The sequence below is a fragment of the Bison bison genome, unplaced genomic scaffold (genome assembly GCF_000754665.1).
Source record: "Bison bison bison isolate TAMUID 2011002044 unplaced genomic scaffold, Bison_UMD1.0 scf7180017864482, whole genome shotgun sequence".
In the NCBI taxonomy this organism is placed as follows: Eukaryota; Metazoa; Chordata; class Mammalia; order Artiodactyla; family Bovidae; genus Bison; species Bison bison.
The window spans coordinates 709,439-721,842 of NW_011495042.1; the positions used below are offsets into that span (position 1 = coordinate 709,439).

Sequence of the window (12,404 nt, forward strand, 5' to 3'; positions counted from 1 at the left end):
CTCGACCGTGTTGCCGTCACGATCCTCAAACCACGCTGGCAAGTACCAGCTGCGTCCTGGGCTACAGAGCACTGTCTCTCCTCCCAGCGGGGCCCTCCTGTGCCAGCTGCAGGGGGCTGGGGAGGGAGTTTCTCTGCCAAGTGCTCCTGAATCCCGGGAGGGCAGTTCTTTCTGGGCAGGACCCTGAGTGCCCCTGTTCCCTGCTCAGTCACTGTGATAATGAAATGTCCCTTCATGTATCTAGCACCCCCAAGAGGGTGCCAGGGCATCCTCTGCTGAGAGCGCCAGGAGTGAAACTCAATAAAACGTTTGTAAGTTGAACGATGATGTGAATAAGTGAATGAATCAAGTGCCAGGGATGAACCAGCTGGACTTAGGAGGAAGAGACCAAGGAGGCAGGTCCTGGGGGTGAGATTCCACCGTGCACCTTGGGCACACAGACTCCCTGCGGTCAGGGCAGTGGCAGTGACGAGAAACGGGATAATGAGGGGCGCCATCTGAGGGCCATGCTGGGAGCTCAAAGGCAAAGTAACCTGCCCCCAGGTTATTCTGGAACCACCTCTCCTTCCTTTCGGCTACTTTTATTCTTCCTTATCATGAAGCTCCAGCCAGAACCTCTTCTGGATCCCCAGACTCGCACGTCAGATGTCCTCATAGACGCCTCCCCATGGATGTCCTGGGGTGCCACCCACTCAGAATCTTCCCTCCAGACCGCCCTTCTTAGTGCCCAATCCAGCTGATGGCAGCCTCATCCACCCAAGGACGTGAGCCCTGCTCAGACTCTCTGCTGTCTCTCAGGGAGAGTCTGGTTTTGGAGAGTTGGTCTCAGTTCCTGATCCATCCAGCCCTGTGAAGAGGGCCTGGCACATGGCAGTTGCTCAGTAAATACTTGAGTGGACGAGAGCCCTTTTCTTCTCACCAGTAGGCCCCCTTTTTCAAATCTTTGCTAGAGAAATATCTGTGGGAAACCCTCTCATTTGAGGGGCCATAGTGTAGAGCCCCTCGGGGGAATGGGTTTTTTCAGCCAGGGCTTCCCTGGTAGCTCACCTGGTAAAGAATCCGCCTGCAATGCCAGAGACCCTGGTTCACTTCTTGGGTCGGGACGATTCCCTGAAGAAAGGAGAGGCCACAAACTCCAGTATTCTTGCCTGGAGAATTCCATGGACAGAGGAGCTGGTGGGCTACAGTCTATGGGGTTGCAAAGAGACGGACATGACTGAGTGACTAAGCACAGCACAGGGAAGCCAAAGACTCCTGTTAATGATAATAGCCATGATTTATGAATGCTACTTCCCAGTGAACCGAAACACACTTCTCAGGTCTTAGAACAGTATTGCGAGGTGCATGCCTCACCAGCAACTTTTAGTGAGACAACTACGCCTCAAGGAAACTGGTTGACTCGACTGTAGTCCACACTCCAACCCCCTTGTAATCTAAATCTAGGAGCGTGTAATCTAAATCTAAATTGAGGGAGTGACCCTCAGGTGGGAAATGGGCAGGTTTGGGTGGACCAGGATAAACTAGACCTCAGACCATCTCTCCCCGTGGTGGGGTGATGATGTTCAACTGGAGAAGGCCCTTGTAGCCCCACAGAAGGTGCCAGCAGCTAAGGCACACCGTCTACCACTCTCTTGCCTGACCTCCATCCCCAAGAGAATACTCACAGGCCTCAGCCAGGTCTTCTGTGGGGCCCTGGACAGTAATGGGGCTCAGCAACTTCTCCCCGGAAGTTCAAGACTCATCTGTGGCGGTCAACGCTGCATCACACGCGGTCTGGGGAAGCTGGCCCATCATACTGTACCCAGTGAGAGGCAGGCCTATGGGACCAGCCACCAGGCTCTGCTGGGTTGCCCTGCTGCATTCTCCTAGTCCCAGCATGATCAGGCCCTGAGACAGCACCAAGGCGCCAAACACAGCTCAGCCTCTTGGCCTTGGCAGCTTCTAAAAGTCTTCAGAGCCATCAGAGCAAGACTGAGAAGGGAGAATTCACCGGGGTTGGGCATGGGAACACAATGGGTGAGCAGACCTCTAGGTTAACATCTAAACAGCTGCAGAAATCAACTTTCGCTCTCTGTACAGATACTTGTAGCTCAGCTGGTAAAGAATCTGCCTGCAATGCAGGAGACCCAGGTTCAATTCCTAAGTCTGGAGAAGGAAATGGCCACCCACTCCGGTATTCTTGCTGGAGAATCCCATGGACAGAGGAACCTGGCAGGCTACAGTCCATGGGGTCACAAGAGCTGGACAGGACTTAGTGACTAAACCACCATCACCATAGACAGATATGATGTGAGCTTTATTTTTAAAAGAAAAAAATGACCATAGTCATTTTATGTCCCATTTTACAACCAGCTTATTTTCCTTTAACCTATCAGCCAATACACTTCAGTCACTATTGGGTCACATTTTTTCTTTTTTTCTGTCTTATGATCCATTGGGTGACTAGACTTCCATTTATTTAAGTTACTCCTGCTGTTGAAGTTGTTCCCGTTTTTTTGTTTTGTTTTTAAACAATGTTGAGATAAAAATAAGTTCCTAGAATGGAAATAGTATCAGAGTGCATGAACATGTTAAGAACTTACTGTATTGGTAAATTACTATCTAGGATTGTAGACAGTAATTAAGCAATATTGCTGTTCTGGCAGTTTCATTTATGCTACTTGGAAATAGGGAATGGCCTGAGTGCCCAGCCAACAGAGGAATGGTTAAGTAATCTGTGTTATACTCACTGGATTGCATATGGTACAGCCTTTAAGGTAAATCTGAAGACAACGTTATATCAAGGAAAATGCTTGTGTTAGACTTGAGCAAAGGACCTGCTAAGTTGGGTTTATCTCCACGTGATGGAGACCACAGAGCCCTTGGAGTCCACAGGTCCCCTCATCATCTCGGCCTGAACTGCACCCCAGGATCTGGAGCCCCAGAAGAGACAGTAAACCTTGGGGCCTTAGAGGCCACAATGCAAATCAGTGTCCAACTTTTTTTTTTAAACAGCTTTATTGAGCTGCAGTTGACACAGAATAACTTGCACATATTCCAAGTACACATTTGATAAGTTTGACATAATGTCCATCTGTGAAACCATCCCCACAAGATAGTGCACATACCCACCACCCCTCCAGAGTCTCCTCACACCCGTTAAACTCTGAGTCCTCATCGCCCTGCTGTCCTCAGGCAATCCGCGATCTACTTCTGTCGCTGCGTTAGTTTGCATTTTCTATTTGTTGTTCCCTCAGGCGTCTCTGACTCTCTGTGACCCTATGAACCGCAACGCGCCAGGCTTCCCTGTCCTTCAACAACCCGCAGCTTGTGCAAACTCATGTCCATTGAGTCGCTGATGCCATCCAACTATCTCATTCTCTGTCGTCCCCTTCTCCTGCCTTCAATCTTTCCCAGCAGCTGGGCCTTTTCTAATGAGTCAGCCCTTCCCATCAGGTGGCCAAAGGATTGGAGCTTTAGCATCAGTCCTTCCAATGAATATTCAGGACTGATTTCCTGTAGGACTGACTGGTTTGATCTCCTTGCAGTCCAAGGGACTCTCAACAGTCTTCTCCAATACCACAGTTTGAAGGCATCAATTCTTCGGCGTTCAGCCTTCTTTATGGTCCAGCTCTCACATCCATACACGACTACTGGAAAAACCATAGCTCTGACTAGATGTCTGGACCTTTGTCGGCAAAGTAATGTCTCTGCTTTTTAATATGCTGGTCACTGCTTTTCTTCCAAGGAGCAGGTGTCTTTTAATTTCATGGCTGCAGTCATTGTCCATGGTGATTATGGAGCCCAAGAAAATAAAGTCTGTCACTGTTTTCATTGCTTCCTCATCTATTTGCCATGAAGTGCTGGGTAGAGTTCTGTATAAATGGAAATCTGCTATAGACTGGAGGTTTGTGTTCCCTCAAAATTCACAGGCTGAATTTCTAACCTCTAAAGTAATGGTATTTGCAGACTGGGCATTTGGGATGTACTGATATTAGGTCACGAGGGCTCTGGAATAACTGATGTTATAAAAGGGACTGTGGAGAGCTCGCGTGCCATCCCCGCCATGTGAAGACACACAGCAAAAAGGCGGCTGTCTGTGAGCCAGGAAGCGGGGCCTCACTAGACACTGAATCTGCCAGTCCCTTCATCTTGAACTTCCCATCCTCCAGAATTGCAAGAAATACATTTCTGCTGTCTATAAGCCAGTCAGTCTTTGGTAATTTTTATAGCAGCCTGAACAGACCAAGACACAGCACACAGCAATGTCCTCCTTTTTTGACCAGCTTCTTTCACTAAGCATCATTATTTTGAGATTCTTTCATGCTGTATCGAAACATCAATCATTCCAATCTCCTAAGAGAAGTGGGTATCCACCCTCAGGGCACCTGGAGACAAGTGAAAAAACTGAATTATAAATTTAGAATCATCCTTCAAATAATAGGCCCAGATGGCTTCACTGGTGAATTCTATCAAATATTAAAAAAAATAATACTAATAATTCTTTACAAACTCTTACAGAAATAAAGGAGGAGGAAACACTTCACTTGTTCTATGAGGCCAGTACCACCAGCCAAGGACATCACAAGAAAAGAAAACTACAGAATATAGCCCTAGTGAACACAGATGTATTATAAAAAACTCCTTTAAAAAATATCAGCAAGCCATTCAGCAACATATAAAGGATTACACACCATGACCGAGTGGGATTTATTCTAGGAATTCAATGTCGTATCAGTATCTTGAAAATCAATTAATGTTATATACCGTATTAACAGCTGAAAGGACAGGAAAAGCTGATAGGTGCAGGAAAAGCATCTGATGAAATCTAATACCTATTCATGACAAAACAGAATGCAACTTCCTTAACTTGAAAAAGGTCTCTGATGAAAACCCCACAGCTTGACATATTCACTGGTGAAGGACCATGTTTTCCTACCTAAGACTGAGAACAAGGCAACCATGTCTATCTGTGGCATTTATACACCACACTGTACGGCAGGTTCTTTTCTATTTTTCTTTTCAGCCAAAGCATGCAGCTTGTGGGATCTACTCCCCAACCAGGACTGAACCCAGGCCATGGTGGTGAGAGCTCTGAGTCCTAACTACTAGGTTAGCAGGGAACTCCCTATACTGGAGGTTCTAGGCAGTGCAACAAAGCAGGAAAAAATTAAAGGCATCTGTATTGGAAAGATAAAACTATCTTTATTCACAGATGGAATATCATATGCATAGAAAATCCCAAGGAATACACACATGTGAAAAAATTTTTTTAAAGATAAAGACTTTAAAGGGAATTTCCTGGTAGTATAGTAGTTAGCAGATCCCCAGTGGTCTAGTAGTTAGGATTTGGGGCTTTCACTGCCATGGCTCAGGTTCAATCCCTGGTTGGGGAACATCCTTCAAGCTGTGCAGCACAGCCAAAAAAGAAAGAAAGAATAACTAATGGATGAGTTTGGCAATGTCACAGGATACAAGATCAACATACAAAAAACCAATGGTATTTCTATACACTAACAAAAAACACCTCCCCAAATAAAATTAAGTCAGTGTAGTTACACCCACACAGCATAAAACACAAAAGCAGTTAGGATCAACTTAACAGAAGGCAGTGCAACCCTTCAAAAATGAGAAAATATTGCTGGGAGAAATCAAGGAAGATCTAAACAAATGACAAATATTCCATGTTCATGGACTGGAAGACTGCATTGTCAGGATGCTAATTCTCCCCAAATTGATCTCTACATTCAACACAGCATCTATTAAAAACCCGGGAAGCTTTTTGCAGAAACTGACAAGCTGGCCTATAAAAGCTAATAGGAATGCGAAGTACCTAAAATATTCAAAAGGATTTTTAAAAATAACAAAGCTGGAGGACTTACATTATCTATTTTTAAGATTTACTTTAATGCTGGAAAACTCAGTACCATACAATCAGCATAGTATTGGCTCATGGACAGGCATATAGATCAGTGGAACAGAACTGAGAGTCTAGAAATAAGCCCTTATATTTATGGTTAAGTGATTTCAACAAAGGTACCAAAGCAATTCAATGGAGGAAGAGACAGTCTTTGCAACAAATGTGCTGGGACAAATGGATACACACACACAGACACACACACACAGACACACAAACACACAGACACACACAGATACACACAGACACACACACACACACACACACACATACAGACACACACACACACAGAGACACAAAATGAAGTTTAAAATTAACTTGAATGGATTCTACACCTACACAAGAGCTAAAATTATAAAACTTCTAGAATTTCTTCATGACCTTGGGCTAGGCAAAACTCTTAAGATATGACACCAAAAAGTACAATCCATAAAAGAATTTATAAAACTAAACTTAATCAAAATTAAAAACTTCTACAACACTATTAAGATATTATTCTTCAATACTATTAAGAAAATGAAAAGATGAGCTATAGGCTGGGAGAAAATATTTGCAAATCATTTATCTGATAAAGGATTTGTATCTAGAATATGTAAAGGATTCTTTAACTCAATAAGACATATGACCCAACTTACAAAGGGTAAGTTTTCAGTAGATATTTTATTACAGATATACAAATGGCTAACAAGAACATGAAAAGATGCTCAAAAACCATTAGCCATTAGAGAGAAATACAAATGGTCAGTTTCTTAAAAAGTTAAACATAAGCTTACCGTATGTATGATCCAGCAATTCTGCTCCTAGCAATCTACCTGAGGAATGAAAATGTATGTGCACAGAATCTTGTACGTCAGAGCAGTACTGTTCATAAAAGCCCCACGCTGGAAACAAATTAAACATTCATCAATTGGTGAAAAAAAATGGATAAACAAAATGTGGTATATGCATACAGTGGAATCTATTCACAGGAACAATAACATAAAAAGAACAAACTACCAATACCTTCTATGCCATCAATGAATCTCAAAAACAGTATTCCAAGGAAAGAAGCCAGACACAAAAGACCACATATTGTATGATCCTATTTATACAAAACATCTAGAACAAGGAAATCCATAGAAACAGAAAGCAAAATAGTGGTTGCCCAAGAATGAGGGTGAGAATGAGGACTAACTGCATATGGGCATGGGGAAAGTTTATGGAGTGATGAGAATATCGTAACATGGGGCAGCGGCAGTGGTTGCACAACTCTGCACGTTTACTACAAACTATTGAACTGCACACTTAGAATGAGTGAGTACATTACACCTCATTAAAATTATTTTTAAAAACCCAGTGATTCAAAACAAAGGGAAACTAGGAAGCATGATTAGGTGAACTTTGGATCTGCATATACCTGACTGCCCTCAAGTTCTTCAAGAAAATAATGGTCGTGTCTCTTCTGTGTGTCTGGGGCTGGCACACAATAGGGGTGACTGTTAAGGAGCTCACCATCTCGTGGGTGAGACAAGCACACAGGCCACTGTCCAGCTGGGGTTGTTAGAAACAAGCGTGGAGGAGACGTCCTGGGCCGGCCAGAGAGGCCAGACCACAGCAGCCTTCTCCGCCCTGCTAGGTGGTTTGCATTTTCACCCTGAACTGCAAACCTAGAGAGAGTGAGTTAAACAGGGAACCGAGCTCCATTAGAGAAAAACATTTTGTGTCATCACTTGAGATGAAAAAGGAACAGTAAGCCTGGGAGATAACTGGTGAGAACCGTGAGATTCCCCTGCCATTTTCCGGTTGGGTAAAACTATGTTATTGTGAGCAGCAGTAAAAACCAGTGCCGCTGGTCTTTGGGGTGAAGAGGAGTGGGCTCTGTTGCTAGTTGTGAAGGCAGAGGAGTTCAGTGAACAACAACAGAGAAACAGAAAGTCAAGCAGATGAGTCGAGCTAGAGCTCCCTGGGCCACCCTGTGGTTCTGAGCAAAGCGGTGTAGGTTACATGGAAAGGGCTGTTAGCACATCACAGGCATTTGGCCTTTCTCCCACAGCCCAGAGCCCACAGCTAATCTGGTTTCCTGTTTCGACATAAAGGTACCTGTTTCCATAATTACAACACGGTTTCTTCTCTCTCCCTCGCTGCTCAGCCTGCTTCTCGAAGGCCCGTCACGGTACTGGGCGGCAGACCTCCACGCTGGGGGCTTGCAGGATCAGCTGCTCCAGAGGACAAAGACACTGCTCCCCCAGCTGAACTGGACAGTGAGCGTGGAGATCTGGCCTCGGTTCTTGACAATACTATCGGTTAGTTGATAAATCAGGTCAGTTGCTCAGACCTTTGAGATCATTTCTTTATGCTAAAATGAGCCACGTTACCTGGAAGTAACAGGCACAAGGGCCTGAGCATGGAGGTTACTTACTGAGAGGCCCGAGCGAGAATCAACAGTGCTGGTGGGGGAATGTGGGTGACATACCCTTCCAAAAACTTCTAATTGTCATCCGAGAGTGTAACCATCACCCCCTGGATGAGACTCGCCAACAGCTGACTTTAGGAAGAGTGTGAATGCAGAGTTTCCTAAGACCCACCGCCACAGTAACCAGCGTGCAGTCTCAGGAAGACAGATGTGGAACGTGGCTCCATCCGGGGAAGTGGAAACTGCACACAGGGGCCCGGTTCTCACACATGGGCAAGCCTATGAACCACGGCGGAGACTTGTCTGCATAAGGACCTGAGCTGCACTTCAGTCCAAGGGAACCAGTCTCTGGGGAGGGGTCAATCTGTGGTTTAAAAACTTTCCAGTGACTTCTACGTGCACCAAAGCTAAGTACCTCCGGCTTGGAGTATAAAAAAAAAGAGCTGGGTGTTTTGGTTCCAGGCACTCACAGGCCAGTCACATTCTGCTGAGGAACTCTTGTGGAGTTTTAGGGCAGGGAGTGAAGAAAAGTGGGGAGATCCAAGAAAGGGGTGATCTGGACAGGAGCAAACATGCAACATGTTCATGAAGTTTTTTGCGTATTTTTCCATCAGAACCCATTCTTATAAAATACACACACGTCTCTTTGAAAACTACATCTGCCATCCAGTTGGGCTTTTTTCTTATTTCCACAGAAACGTTTTCACTTTGTCCAATATTTTTTCACTGAATTACAATAAAAATATGATTTACCTCTAATTAAAAATAAATAAATAAATCAGGGAAGGGCAAGAAGGTATTAGGAGTGTACTCTTTATTTCTCTTTGGTTTCTTAACACAAAAGACATGCGTTCTATAAATAAAAGGAATGAAGGTTTTCTGGGAAACAATAAATTGGGGGGAGGGAGAGTCAGAATTCCTACCTACTCACATCTCTGTGGCCAAGTCAAAAGGCTGGTCTTCAGCTCCCATCCTGGCTTTGCTCTCAGATGAAACCCAGAAGAGAAGGCTCCTTGTGTTATTACCTAAGGGGAAATACCCAAGGACAGCTGAGGCCACAGCCCTCTGCTCAGAGCTGGGCTGGACCCCAAGGCTTACTGTTCACAGTGTCTGTCCCACATCCCTTCCACAGTATCTCTGGGTGATGTCTTTTCATGGTTTTCCTGGAAAGGCTCCAACACCAAAGGGTCAGACCAGCCACCTGTGAAAAGTTATGACCGTCAGACCGAGGAACCTACTGTGGAGAGCGTGAAATGTTGGTGTCGGCTCGCTTGTGCTCAGAACCCAAGTCAAAGCACTGGCTCCACCTTACTTGGAAACACTGAGCCCAGGTGCGGCAGTGTAACTCCGCCCTGGGGAAGTGGGGGTAGGCATAGGAAGGTCACCGCAAGAGTGGCAGATGGTGGGAAACTGAGCTCTCAACCCCGATGGCAAAATCTGGGTCAGCATCCTAAGGACCTGGTGAGGCCCCCTTGCTGATTCTTAACACATTCACAACTCAGGCTTGTCAGTGCTGTTGCAAATTCACAAAAGGAAGGGGCTTATAAGAAGAAGATGTGCATCGGAAACTCCTCTCTTAACAGGAAACACGGACCCCACCCTCCTTCCAAGTCTACCTTGAGAGGCAAACAGGGAGTGAGAAATGCTGGAGCTCCACCGTGAGCCTGGGCTTAAACGGGATCAGACTGTTTAGTCTTTTAAAATAAAAACATCATTTTCGGGTGCTTTTAGCAAAGGCCCAGCTCCACCTAAGTGGCAGGTGTCAAAGGTACTTCCTCTGGAAACATGGCGATTGCACACATTGGTAAGCCTCCTGGTCCCAGGGTAGGAGAGATGTCTCAGAATGCCACATTGTGCCTTTCTGAATGGGCTTCCAGGACACCCGGGCAGATGCGGCGATGGGCAGGAGACCAACCAAGTAGAGACTGGGACCCTGAGACCCAATCTCGCGTTGGAAACGTATCCTCTCTTAAGTCTCTACTGGAAGCATTTTAGGAAAACCTGATTTTTGGCAGCAGCAGTTGAGGAACAGCTCCCCTGCCCAGCGCACCGATCACAGAAGTGTCCTCCCGTCGGTTTTCCGCTGTGCAACGTCAAGGTCCTATCCAGGGAGGACGAAGGAGGAGCGTGGAGTCTCTTCAAGAGGTCGTTTGCTAAGATCATAGGAAGAAATATAAAATCTGTTCTTTGCAGCAGCAAGAGATTCTCTCGGCTTTTACTTCCTTGGGTCGTAAAGCCGGCTTTGTGAGAGTGTAAAGGTCCACCTTGCTGGTCGGTCTGCCAAGGGCTGGAGGGGAGGCCAGACCCCTGGAGTTGGCGAGTGGATGGGGGAGCAGCCGACTGGCGGGGGAGAGGCGGCGGCTGGACCAAGCCAGCCCTGGGCTGGTGGAAGGACCAAGTCCCTGGTTAGGTTCTCGAGGTACGAACGGTCGACGTGCCCCAGAAGCGTCACAAAGAGGAAAACTATCCGAGGAGGACAGGTGGGCAAATGAGCATCTGGCCAGACCTGCTGCTTCCTGCCGGCCAAGGGAGGGAGGGGCGTGGGGGGGTGGCGCTCTGCACGGGCTCCACGGTGGCAGCGGGAGGGGGCCACCGGGCACGCAGAGCCCCGGCGATGAGCTGGGAGCTCCCACCTAGAAAGGCGGCGATAACTCAGCCAACTCGCTAAGCCTACGATTAAAAGAGTCCTCTGACAGTGGGTGTGGAGACAAACCCTGTGAGCACCGTGCTGCAGGACTGGGTAAGAGTGCACTGGTTCCAGACGCGAGGAAGGGCTCAGAGGGAACCCCGCGTGCCCTTCGAGGCCTCGGGACCCTGGGATCCGAAGAATGTGGGAGCAGATACCACCCTTTTCATGGCGGGTGGCGGTTTTCCATTTAAACACGTAACTGCCTTTAGTGTCTTTTATGTTTTCTTCTTGCAAAAAAAAAAAAGCTCACTTGAAAAAAGTATTCTTCCTTCCAGTTTCTTTCAAATGTTGCTTTAACTTTCCTTCAGTTTCTTTCAAGTATCTTTTTTTTTCCTTCTCTCTCGGTTTCTCTCCAATAAGATGAAAAAGACCTCATGGCAATCCCAAAATTAGACACAGGAAAAGCTTCTGTTCTCCCTGCTTGCTCAGCAATGTAGACAAGAATCCTCGGGGCCCTTGGATGGAAGGAGGCACAGGGGCCCGTGTGCAGCTGGCCCTGCCATGCTGCAGGCTCGAAGTGAGGACCTCTGGCCTGTGTCCCTCTCCCCCGGCCACATCCCACAGTTTCCAGTGGCCTCGGCCACTGCAGCTGCCCCATCGCAAACTGGCCACGATACGGCTGGCGTGCGGTGGGCGAGGACTGTCAAGATGGAAAGCCCTCTGCAGAGGGGCGGCCCACGGAGCTATGGCAGCTTGGAGGTGGGCTTGGATGGAGCCCGTGGATGTGTGGACCGGCCGAGCCGCTCTGTCACCGGCCGGCGGCGGGACCCACAGGGGCTCTGTCCCCCACTGTGTATCCTGGTCACCCAGGCCTGAAGATCACAAGGGCTGCACAGCCAGGGAGGACTCAAGCACCTGAAACCCTGGACCTCCGGCGAGCTCCCGTTTCACCCTGTCGTCTGGCCAGCACCTCTCCCCAGGGGGACGGTCCCCGGGAGGGAGTGCTGCCCGTGTTTGTACCAGATCCCTGCCCCACCACGGCCCACCCCTGCGCCTTAGATGGTGAGTAGAGGGATGCAGCCCACACCGACCCCGCCCTCGTGACAGGCCATGGGGGCCATGAACGTCCAGCGGTCCGTGTCTGGGTCGTACATCTCCACCGAGCTCAGGTTGGACTGTCCGTCATAGCCCCCTACAGCGTAGAGCCGCCCGCAGCTGGCCACCAGGGAGACCCGGCTCCGGCGCGTGAGCATGGGCACGATCAGGCACCACTGGTCCGCCACTGAGCTGTACACCTCGGCGATGCTGAGGAAGCCCGAGCCGTCGTAGCCCCCGCACACGAACATCTTGCTTCCCAGGGAGGCGGCCCCGTGGCGGCAGCGCTTGTTGAGCATGCTGGCCGCCGGGTGCCACGTGGCCGTGTGGTGGCTGTAGTGCTCCACCTGCAGCAGGGAGAGGGGCGGTCAGGCCCAGGCTCGCCGCCGGCG

General features: G+C 48.0%; 1 protein-coding gene across 8 annotated transcripts in view; it reads right to left on the reverse strand.

Annotated features, from left to right (window-relative positions):
- Positions 1-3,778: 3,778 nt before the first annotated feature.
- The window catches only part of KLHL18 (kelch-like family member 18), a 56,568-nt gene continuing 47,942 nt past the window's right edge, over positions 3,779-12,404 (reverse strand). For 2 of the 8 annotated variants that reach the window (XM_010862364.1, XM_010862356.1), the window contains exons 10-13: positions 9,212-12,359; positions 7,976-8,250; positions 6,670-6,777; positions 3,779-4,367 (exon numbers count right to left, since the gene is read on the reverse strand). In XM_010862364.1, the coding sequence (XP_010860666.1) occupies positions 11,973-12,359 (387 nt within the window). In that variant the 3' untranslated portion in view covers positions 3,779-4,367; positions 6,670-6,777; positions 7,976-8,250; positions 9,212-11,972. Of the gene's footprint in view, positions 4,368-6,669; positions 6,778-7,975; positions 8,251-8,348; positions 8,845-9,085; positions 12,360-12,404 lie in introns of those variants that run through there. The other 6 variants (XM_010862362.1, XM_010862363.1, XM_010862360.1 and 3 more) reach the window with 6 other exon arrangements.